The following is a 12387-nucleotide window of genomic DNA, read 5'->3' as shown; positions in this document are numbered from 1 at the left end:
TTGGGGTTGTTGCACCGTGAAAGGGTTGAGAACCACTGCAGTACAGCCTATCGTTGTATACCCTCTGATGAACCACTGCAGTACAGCCTATCGTTGTATACCCTCTGATGCATCCTATGCTAAGTTAACATCAGAGATGAGTTCTACTGGCTAAATGGTTTTCACATGTTCAGTTTGGCAGTTTGTGCTGCATGGGTAAAGCCTGCCAGAGGCAGACAGCCACAAACGCAGCTGGTGCTAATGTCGTTAATGAGCGTTGCATTAGGAAGAAGCTGAGACATCACACCTCCGTATTTATATACCAACGAGTTCACGCACGCACGTACGTACGCACGCACACCAAAACAAAAGTGCGTTCAGATTTAAACCTTTGCATCGCTGGATGCACGCACATGTATACGCACAAACACCCACTTTGGCTTAAGCTAAAAGGTATGTGTGGGCAAGACTGTTCTTTTTCTCTCACACATGCACAGACACACGTACAACTCTGAGAGTGTTCCATTTGTACACTCTCAGAGTTAAATCAACATTTATTTTACAATATATATTGGGGGTCCCGGGTTCCAGAGATAGAAATGCCAGTAAATGAGGGTCCGTAGACTAAGGCATGTCAAACTGGGGGTCCTTGAAATTATACTGGTTGAGAATCACTGCTAGAGCCATAGCATATTCTTCTCTTATGGGGCGGGGGGTCCCTGGCATATATTTTTCAAATGGGGGGTCCGCGGGCTAATACATGTCAATTTGGGGGTCCTTGACATGAAAAAGTTGCCCCTATCTGAGTTCTTCTTCTCTGGGTCCGTCTGATTGTTCTCCGTCTATCGGCATCCAGCCACTACACGTGATAATGTCCGATTAAGCGCATTGACCCATTCCAAGACGCTGTAATTGCTCAGGATGAAGCAGGTCGTGCCTTGCACGGTTTCCTCCATCATCGTCGTGTGATTGCGTGCGAGCGTGCGTGCGCGTGAATAGGGGGAATGTAATGCACATTTTAAAGCTCACTGGATAAAGTTAACCAAGAAGATAAAAAGACAGACTGTGTAGAGAAGATGCAGCCAGGAACACATATAAGTACACTGAGCATGCAGATGCATGCATGTACTGTATATACATGATATCAGTGTGAGCACAACTACATGGTTTTACTTTTACAGAATGATGCATGCATGTATATCAGTGTGAGCACAACTACATAGTTTTACAGAATGATGCATGCATGTATATCAGCGTGAGCACAACTACATGGTTTTACATGAGGCATGGTATGCCACACGCATAGACAGACAGCCCTGCAAGCACAGGCCTCCACGCACACTGATGAACACAAAACCAAGCTGACAGAGGGCAGTCAAATCACAGTCACCAGTCAACTGCAGTCCGCCAACCGTGAACAACCTGCCCTGACAAAACAAAGGAGAGCCACCGGGGTGGAAACCGAAAAGTGATATAGACATAAGTCACGCACACGCACCAGGGCCGTGCACAGGACACTGAGGGGACATGGGGTGCTCAAACCCCAGAAAAGGGCACGTGTTGGTGTGTCGTGCGGCACGTGCCAATTTTTGGGCATGGTGTTCTTGTGAGGGTCCATCTCTTGTGCCATTTCATGTCATTGGACAGTAAAATAAGCAATACATTCTCATTAGTCTGAAACTAAAACTGACTGATGGCAGCCAGGCATCACATTAAAAAGTATAATTGTGGAATTATCATTACTTACAAATGTTCGTCTTGAATGGCCCCACACACACACACACACACACACACACACACATAAGCCCTTATTGGCCCCCCACATTCTCTTATGTGGACAAAAAAAAAGGTCATAAGAATTTTTTCTTTTTTTTTAGGGAAGGCAAAAGGTCTCAAGCCCCTCTAGTCAGCCACAACCCCCCCCCCCGCACAAACACACACACACACACACACACACACACAGCCAGTCAATCAGTCAGGGTTCCCAGTCAAGTGCAACCATTTCACTTTACAGAAATTGCCCTGTAATTTTATGTCCCTCACTGTATGTGATGTGATGTTACCACAGCCAGTAAAAGGAAGCCTGTAGTATGGTTGGCTGGTGTTGATGGAGTAGATTCACACCGTGCTTCACTGCTTTATTGTGGTTGTTTTTTTTGGTTTTTCTTTGCCGTTTAGAGGAGCTTCTCCTCGATGCAACTCAATCACACTTTATTACAAACCGCACAGGTTTAATATTGCTGAGATGATGCTACAGTACAAGCTGAATACAAATGTTGATGAATAACAGTATTGTTCTTTGGCTAATAATCATATAGGAAACAGAATTAACCTCTGTGTGCTACAATCATATACTGTGTGTGTGTGTGTGTGTGTGTGTGTGTGTGTGTGTGTGTGTGTGTGGGTGTGGGGAGGGAGGGGGCTCATCTCTCTTGAGTGTTTTCTTCACTGTGCATTGTGGGTACGCCCAGCCTGACCTCTCTCTGCCATCTATCTCCTTTCTAGCTTATCTCTCTCTCTCGCACGCATCCACTTGCACTCTACGTGCTGCTGTAAATTGCCCATATCTCCAAATCGACGCAATTAATGTCGTTTCTGGTGAAAACGAGGTTTTTAACGGCCGACAACAGGCGCTGTGATTAGGGATGGAGATCGATAAACGATACCCCGGGAAATCCGATAACAAGCCTATTACCTAGTACCCTAGTATCAATACGCTGTGGGCTTATCAAGCAAAACGATCAAGACAAGAGGCGATCAATAAATGAATGTAATCATCCATGCTGGCACAAACATGTCTGTCTAAAGGTGTATTGATATACCTGCCAACCAGCGCTGTCTGGGGAAACACAATTACACTTTTAACATGACGGCACACACATTAACCAGTTAACAGAACTTTTCTTTAAATATTATTGGTTAAAAGGTCAATTCACCCTTTGTCAAGTCCCGCCCCTGGTTGTGCCCCTTTTCGCACCCACTGGTTGCCGTTTCATCTCTCTCCATCCACTACCATTTAAATATCATGTTTTTCAGTTGCTTCGTATTGATATTCTGTGCATTTCAGATGATTAATGAACGTGCGGTTGCAGCATCCGCGTGTACGTGCTCCTCCTCCCTGACAGCGTTTTTCTCCTCGCGGCGCGTCGTGTGTATGGGCTGTCACGTTAATCCTTGTTGAGTCACTCCACCTGATTCAATTAGCGCCACACAAATTAATTACAAGTCGCATCGAGGCCTGAGCGGAGTGGATGCTGTTTTTTTTGTGTTCTTCTCCCCACTGACTCACTGGTGCAGGTTTGCAGCTAGCGGTCTCAACAACGTATATGCTTAGCCTTTCATTATAATGCTGAGGAGGTGCGTGGGCTCATGCATCGAGAGTTTAAGTGCCAGTTGGTTGACTCATACAGTAAGGCCATAAATAATAAGGTATACAAATAAATATAGGCCTCATGAGTCATGCACGTACGTGCGAGTACTACGGAACAACATAATGAGTCCGCAAGAGTACAACATATTCTCAAGAATGCGCAGTAGTGAAATACATTCACTTGAGTTGTACTGCATGTGATTAAGCAGCATACCTTCAAAGATATGCTACTGTCTGAAAATGTGAGGACCCCAAACTTTCCCATGACGAGGACCATAGGTGATTTAAAATAAAAAACTAAGTTAAATATACATATTTTTTTGTTAATTGTAACTCTAACTCTAACTAATTTATATTTTTCATTTCATGCATGCTCTGTAATGAACATTTTTGCAACATGACATGATTGACATTGACATGACTCACATGGCTACTATTATGCTGCATAGTATGCAGTTTGTCACTTGTCTTGCATAATTAGTTAGTTGTTTATAATCTATAACTTCCATTAGGAAGTAGGATATCTGTTTGAGTTCTGTTTGGTACCAAACTGTTTGGTACCAAAACAGAACTCCATATAATAGGACTAATGGGACACAGAGAGACAGATACAGGAATCTTCCTATATGGGCATAAAAGGGACACAGACAGATGGGTGGAACGGGTACTCTGACACGGGTACAATGGGTATTGCATAGCGGGTATTGCACCGCGGGTATTGCATAGCGGGTATTGCACAGCGGCTATTGCATATAGCGGGTATGCTAGCACCATGTCCTCTGTCCAGCTTGAGAGTGATGTTCCATGGAGTGGTCATCAGTCATTAGAAAGCTGGCATTTCCCCTGCGTGTCCCCCCCGTGTGTGTATTTACCCAGGTAATTAAGGCACAGAGCAATTAGTTAGCAACCATGCGGCTAGTGCAATTAAATGTGCGGGTCACCTCACTGTCCTCTGCTCTCTGCTTCTCATCAACTGAAACACAGACGTTCCCTATTGTTTCTGTGACCACTTCAAGCTACACTATATGTGCCTTTCCTCCTGTTCTACCCCGGAATCGAACCAGGGTCGTGCTGACATATTTTTCACCAACTGAGCTAATAGCTCTGGAGAGAAATTTAATTTGTTCAGCTTCAGGTCAAAATTTGTGTCAAACAATTAACAGCATAGTGTCAAAGGTCAGGTCCAAGGCCCAGGGAGACCAAATACAATATACCTCAATTGTATTGCCATATTATTGGAATACTCAAATTTGGCAAAAAAAAAAAAGAATTCACCCCCAAAACATGACATAAATGAGCTTTATGTCCAATATATTGTTGTGTGTTGGCATTGTCCCCACAATGTGGAATGCACCTATGCCTGGACATCTTCCATTAAAGATGGAGTGCCGTGATTTTATGAGGTGACAGTACTCCATTAGACCCCTTGGTGTGGTTATGTCGTCATGTGTTTATTAGGTGACATTACTTCATTAGAGCCCTTGGTGTGGTTATGTCATGTGTTTATGAGGTGACAGTACTTCATTAGACCCCTTGGTGTGGTTGTTATGTCATGTGTTTATGAGGTGACAGTACTTCATTAGACCCCTTGGTGTGGTTGTTATGTCATGTGTTTATGAGGTGACAGTACTTCATTAGACCCCTTGGTGTGGTTGTTATGTCATGTGTTTATGAGGTGACAGCACTTCATTAGACCCTTGGTCAATGTTGTGGTTGATATGTGCAATGTTGTCTTCCCTTTGTATTTTACAAAAGGGAAAATAGCCAATGAAAAAATCTCCCCTCCCCTTTATCATAACAACACCAGCTGTGGGTGCGGCTTCAGTTCATGTGGATCACCAGCCATCACCACCCACCAGGCAAACCAGGCTTACTTAATGAACTGGTGGGCGAGTCCACATAAAAACATCGTTAACTTTTAACAAATACTGTGCACGTTACAAAAATGTGAATCACTGAACTGACCAGAAAGAAAATAACATTTATCGGGAATTATATCACAATTTAAATTCCCACCGAAAGGAGGTGAAATTCACTGCCGTCACTGTTGCTTCTACTCCTTTGCACCTACCGTACCGTGGGTACATTTTGTTTTTGCTGATGACTATGATGTACTAACGTGTTAATACGCTTTGCTGATGAATTGAATACTTAGGACCACAATGGAAACAGTTCCCCGGGCTAAACAAATTGTTACTGTGCCCCTGTCCTCTTTACATTTATGACTAGTAGTATTCAATCAATCAATCGAATATAGCGGAAAATAGACGATCTACAAGCCCACGTCGCCCATTTTGGAAAATGTTTTTATTCAAAAGACGCGCACACACACACACACACACACCTGATTGCGACCGTGTTGCGAGCAGCTCCAAATCCCTCATCCTTTGTTTTGGTGTGACGCCTCTTCAGATTGGATGCTCATCCACATGCAGCATGGACACACACGCACGCACACACACACACACACACACACACACACACACACACACACACACACACACTCTTTTGAGATTGGATACCCGTCCACATGCAGCATTGGGACAGTCAGTCGCTGTGACAGTTTATTAGAAGTGACAGTTGCTCGCAGGTGTGTCTGCCGTCTGCAGATGTCATTATCTCAGGTGTGTCTCGTTGTAGGGATGCCGTCTGCTGATTATCTCCGATCCGGGCCCATAGATAGAAGTGTTGATTTCCTCGAGGAAAACTAAATAAAAACTAAGCTATGACGACTAAAAGTAAGATATACTGACAATTTCGCCAACAGATAAAAACTACACTAAAATGTTAGGGAGGGACTAGTGGACCAGAGATCCAGTATAAATCATTTTACACTTGGTTGCATGCTGAAAATCGCCGATCTACAATGTGGCACAAATCTTTGAATACATTATTCTTTCAGAGCGAACTCAAACCTTTGCTTCTATGGGGTGTCCCATGATCAATATATTTTCAGTTTGGGGTCAGCGGTCAAATACAGATAATTCTGGGGGTCCTTGACATGAAAAAGCTCGAGCACCACTGATGACATAGAAACTTACATAGACATTTTCAGAAAACCTTTGGGATTTATATATATAGAAGCCATTTTTTTTAAGAATATGCCTCAGTACTAAACCAGCTCAGTGGCCTTGTGGTTAGAGTGTCCGCCCTGAGGCTGGGAGGTTGGGGTTCAATCCCAGCTCCGGCCATTTTCTCTGCGGCGGGAACTGTTGTCCGTGTCACCTGTCATGTATATGGAGACACCACCGTGTCACCTGTCATGTATATGGAGACACCACCGTGTCACCTGTCATGTATATGGAGACACCACCGTGTCACCTGTCATGTATATGGAGACACCACCGTGTCACCTGTCATGTATGGAGACACCACCGTGTCACCTGTCAACTATGGAGACACCACCGTGTCACCTGTCATCTATGGAGACACCACCGTGTCACCTGTCATCTATGGAGACACCACCGTGTCACCTGTCATGTATGGAGACACCACTGTGTCACCTGTCATGTATATGGAGACACCACCGTGTCACCTGTCATGTATGGAGACGCCACCGTGTCACCTGTCATGTATGGAGACACCACTGTGTCACCTGTCATGTATATGGAGACACCACCGTGTCACCTGTCATGTATGGAGACGCCACCGTGTCACCTGTCATGTATGGAGACACCACCGTGTCACCTGTCATGTATGGAGACGCCACCGTGTCACCTGTCATCTATGGAGACACCACAGTGTCACCTGTCATGTATGGAGACACCACCGTGTCACCTGTCATGTATGGAGACACCACCGTGTCACCTGTCATGTATATGGAGACACCACCGTGTCACCTGTCATGTATATGGAGACACCACCGTGTCACCTGTCATGTATGGAGACACCACCGTGTCACCTGTCATGTATGGAGACACCACCGTGTCACCTGACATGTATATGGAGACACCACCATGTCACCTGTCATGTATGGAGACATCTGCGCACGCGACCAACTGATTGCCTGCAGCTGTGCTGAGCAACGGCCAATCATGTTGCTCTGATGCCCGCTGTCACTCAGCTGCAGTGGGCGTCGCCTCACCAGACTGACACAAAGTGAGAAAGGAAGCTGTAGGGCGTCTTTGAGCAAAGACACGCACGCACCAGCGCAAGCATGTGTTTAAGACTGACGGTTTGGATTACGAGCAGCCACCTCTGACTCCATCTGTATTTAAGGCATTTGTGACCAGCCATTTCCTTGTAAACCTGCAGGCATGAGGCAGGCAGGCAGGCATGAGACAGGCAGGCAGGCATGAGACAGGCAGGCAGGCATGAGACAGGCAGGCAGGCAGGCAGGCAGGCAGGCATGAGGCAGGCATGAGTCAGGCAGTCAGGCAGGCAGGCAGGCAGGCAGGCAGGCATGAGGCAGGCATGAGTCAGGCAGTCAGGCAGGCAGGCAGGCAGGCAGGCAGACAGACAGACAGACAGACAGACAGACAGACAGACAGATCTGAATCAAACGGGGCCAGCCATGTCTGTGCTCATTCATATATTGACTGGACAGAGTGTGTGAGAGGGGTTCCCAAGCGACCAAATAAGGACGGATGAGCTGTTGCATGCCTGCCTCTCTCACTTCATTTCAGACCTGACTCCAATGCATAGAGCGTTTGTTGGAGTGGGAAAAAAAGGGAGAGTGACTGCAGTTGAGAAATGGCAACGGACAGAAGGGAAAATCAATTTGACAATTCCCTACCGTATATGTAAATGTGTGCGTGTGCGCGAGCGTGTGTGTGTGTGTGTGTGTGTGTATGTGCACGCAGTCCAGTCTTCAGCAGTCCATAACCATCAATCTGGTGAGATCGTACAGTAGTGTACACTACAGTGTACACTCTGTAGAATTCAAATATGGCTGAAGTTGACTCTTTTTCTCTACCGTGGGATAAAGGAAACCACCTTAAAGTCTAAATCAATAGTATAGCTTTGCGCAGGCTGTATTTTAAGCCGCATGCAGCAGCAGGTGTCGTAGCCTTACCCCCCAAGGTCAATGTGTTATAGAGCGGGCCATAAAATGAATGTGAGTCCATTAATCTGTCGGGAACATGTTGGACGTTTTCCTGTGAATCTCTTTCCTCTACTTAGTTCCGCTTGTCTCGCCTAGACGTATACACAGTATATAGGAATACATCCCATGCATTCTGATATTCTGGCTGGCAGTGTTGATTTCATTTGACTAAAACGTATAATGGAGATTGGTTGAAAATAGGTGATGTATCACCTATTTTCAAACAATCTCCATTATACTGCAATTGGTCATTATAAAGTTGGTTAAGCTTGTATAGATCTACGATATTTGAAATATAGGGCTTAAATGGTTCATTCATAATGCACTGTTTATTTTCCTATCGAAAAGTACAGGAGTTAATAGTTATTAATAATATTTCACAACACATCAATCATAACATGTTTTGTAATCTGCCGGCGTGCTACAAAGCATAAATCATCCATGTTTATTAAATTCATAACATTTGTTTAAAGGAACGAGCTGTCTGCTATCTCCTGTTTGTAGAATACTTCACCCACTGCAGTCCGTGGGAGGCGTTTTAAGTGGATAGGAGAAGCTGTGTTTTATTTTTCTGAACCCAGATTCGTAGAAAGCAGAACAGGTTGCATTAAATCAAAGTGCTATACTTCAGTATATACATAATACTGAATAGCACTTGAATGCGTAGCTAATCATTTGGATCAAAGCATGTTTTTAGTGCATTGCTTTTAAAGCACGCACTCGCTCAAAAATAAAAGCTTAATAAAAAAATAAACGTGTACATGTATGGGCAAGCCTGACAAGTGTTTTTTTCAATCCTTTTCATGCATCATTTAAGGTTTAGGTCACGGACCATTTTGAGTCCATTAGGACCCTTATACACTTGCACACCCTGTGTGTGTCGTGGCCGTGCGTGTGTGTGTGTGTGTGTGTGTGTGTGTGTGTGTGTGTGTGTGTGTGTGTGTGTGTGTGTGTGTGTGTGTGTGTGTGTGTGTGTGCACGTGAGTGTGCGTGCGTGCGTGCATGCACACAACATTTAACTTGCAGTGCAGCATGAATATATCTGTCAAATAGCACGTGGACAAGGAATTTGGCCGAGTGCTATCTGACAGATATTCATGCTGCACTGCAAGTTAAAGCTGCTATAAGCAATAATAATAAAACATTTTAATGACCTTATTATTATTTATTTTTTTGGGTATTCAGACAGCCAGCAATGGGTAGAACGCTCCCCCAAAAATGTAGTCTCTGTGACACACCTAGGGGCCGCCAATCTGCATTCAAAGATGTTCCTAGAAGCTTTGTCATTGGTTGAAAAAAAAACCCGGTCGCAATGACTAACGAATCAGGAAGCAGACAGGCAAATCGACCAATGACAAAGCGTCTAGGAAAATCTTTGAATGCAGATTGCGGCTCCTAGATGTGTCACTGTCAGAGACTACATTATTTTTTAGAGCGTTCTACCTATTGCTGGCTGTCTGAATGCCAAAAGATAAATAAAAATAAAAAGGTCATTAAAATGTTATCATATTATTGCTTATAGCAGCTTTAAATGTTCCTCTCGTTCCTTGATATTGTTTAGAGTGCACGATTTAGAGCTGGGTTGTTGGTTTACCTATATCCATATTTTACTGAAGCATTACACGTCTCTCTGCATTCTATGCATGCGATTACCTTGCTTATTTTAAGTCGCTCTGCATTACAGTGTCTGCTAAATGCCTAAATTGTAATTGAGCTGGCTGAGCCTGTAAGTGCATTACTGTCAGGTGGAATGATTTTCCGTGCATAACTGATCTGTGTGTATATAGAGAGTTCATGTCCTCCAGATGCCTTTCTCTGCATGTTCATATTATGTTTGCAGTATTGCTATCAAATCTAATTTCACTACTTGATTTTATTCTGAAGCAATACTGCCATGCAGGGTCACTTTCTGAAAGACCCACTGCTGCTGCAAGACACTTCATTGTTGAATAACCTCCTGAACCCCAGCCTCCATATTAACCCATTCTGGGCGGGAACCCCTTTTGGTGTTTTAAGCATTATGTTATGCTTTAGCTGTTGAAAATTAGCAGATATACAAGCTCATAGCGCGGCACTATGAGCTTGTCGATCTGCTCATTTCTGTGCTGTGAAGCTAGCAGAAGTGTGCGTGCGAGAGTGCGTGTGTGCGAGAGTGCGTGCATGCGTGCGTGCATGCGTGTGTGCGAGAGTGCGTGCATGCGTGCGTGCGCTCGTAGGTTTATAATGGTCCATTTACAGTAAGTGATTCTCATTGAGTGAAATTGCTGCATAATTGTGTTCCTAATGTCTGAATTAGCGCATTAGTAAATTTATAGAGTCCAGTGAAGAGCAAGAATCTTGTTTCTACAATACCTCATTATATATATAGTGGTATAACATCATGTCTATATGGCCATAAAACAAGGCATTGTGTTTGTCTACTGTACGTCTTTAAGAATGAGTGTGCCTTGTTGTTTGTGCCTCCGGTTTGTTGCCATGGTCACTTCCTGTGTGTACTTCCTTGACTCTGTGATGTCATCAGACTGGGACGGCCCGGCGTGGACTGCCACTGTCAGCATGAGAGCGGCGCGTCGGTCCTTCAGCTACAGTTTCTCATCAATGAGGTAAGAAGAAGGCTTGCCTATTTATTTATAGGGAGTAAATTCCTTTATCTGTAAAATAAAAATGGATTTAACAAAGTTCACTTGAGTACTGTACTTTTAGTACCCATTTAGACCTGAACAAAATGTTTCTATATGGTAAGTGGTTCTCAAAGTTTTTCATCTCAAGGACCCCCAAAAAACTTTTTTCAATTAGCTTTGAAGGAATATATATTCAAAGATTTGCACCACATTTTCACGATTTTTGCAAAATAGATCTACAAGCTCGGTGCAGCACTATGAACTTGTAGATCTGCTATTTTTCAATAGCTAAATATATCAATATATATATAGCTAAACATGTAACTTTATGTGTGACAAACTCTGCACCTCTCTCTGCTCACATCACGGTCCTGAACTGTCTGAGCTTGTAGATCTTATCTTGCGAATTTGAATCCTGAACAGTGACAGTGTTTGGATGGATGAATAAAGATGGTTTCCACCCGAAAGAGTCTAAGAGACATTAATAGCACTGCTTTGCATAGCAGCCCTGCACGCAGACCCTTGACATTCTGTGAGGTGTATTCATGTTGTCGATCCCATTAGCCATTTCAACCCCCACTTAGCAAAATGCAAGGTGTGTATTGTGTGAAGAGTGGACAATTGCCCCTGGTTTATATAGCTCCCCACGCATGCATGCACGCGCGCACGCACGCACGCACGCACGCACGCACGCACGCACTAGGCATGTGGAAAATAATCGATACGTATCGATACATCGATTATGACGTGCGCGATGCGAGTGAATCGGTTCATTCACTGTGTGTCGGTAAAATTGACGGGTGAAATCTCGATGGATCGTTCGCGGAGTGCTTGCACCGGTGAAATCCGTGGTTGCACTGTTTTTTCATGGTAAATTTCACCCTATCCTGTGTTTCCGAGGCGCATTGAACGTACCATCAGAAAAGGAAGGAAAAAAAAGGTCTCTCGCAGCCAGCTCCGCACAGTGTGCGGCTGTGCGCTGCGAGCACGCAGCTACTCTGTGCAGAGTATACACGTTGAGACAACAGACTATAAAGAGCACCCGCGACGAACAGAAGTGAACCCCACGCACAAAGGAAGCACAACCTTTAGCTTTATAAAATAGCTGTCCGTCGATCAGTTGACTTTTCACTGTAGCGCTGCGTGCTGCAAATGATCCACACCCCACAGCTGTTCTAGCTGATTCTCCGACGCGAATCTGCGTCGCGACTCGCTATCATCAATTTGTAATTAAAGAAAGCTTCTGCTTCTGCTTCTGCACACGTGTACAACAACAACAACGCCACAGCTGGGTCAGTGTACTGCTTGCGTTTAAAGTCGTTTACAACCGTTCCACAACTTTCCACTGTCCAGCTTTCCCCTGCTATTCTCTG

General features: G+C 44.4%; 1 protein-coding gene across 1 annotated transcript in view; it reads left to right on the top strand.

Moving 5' to 3' along the window:
- The window catches only part of LOC308330427 (syntaxin-binding protein 5-like), a gene marked incomplete at its 5' end in the record, with an annotated part of 196581 nt that overhangs the window by 107579 nt on the left and 76615 nt on the right, over positions 1-12387 (top strand). The window contains one exon of the mRNA XM_080785278.1: positions 10915-10996. Coding sequence (XP_080641404.1) covers positions 10915-10996 — 82 coding nt within the window. The remainder of the gene's footprint in view (positions 1-10914; positions 10997-12387) is intronic.

The sequence above is a fragment of the Protomyctophum bolini genome (genome assembly GCF_963924005.1).
Source record: "Protomyctophum bolini genome assembly, chromosome: 16".
Classification (NCBI taxonomy): domain Eukaryota; kingdom Metazoa; phylum Chordata; class Actinopteri; order Myctophiformes; family Myctophidae; genus Protomyctophum; species Protomyctophum bolini.
The sequence above is the reverse complement of the archived record's forward strand: the minus strand, read 5'-3'. Positions and strand labels throughout refer to the sequence as shown.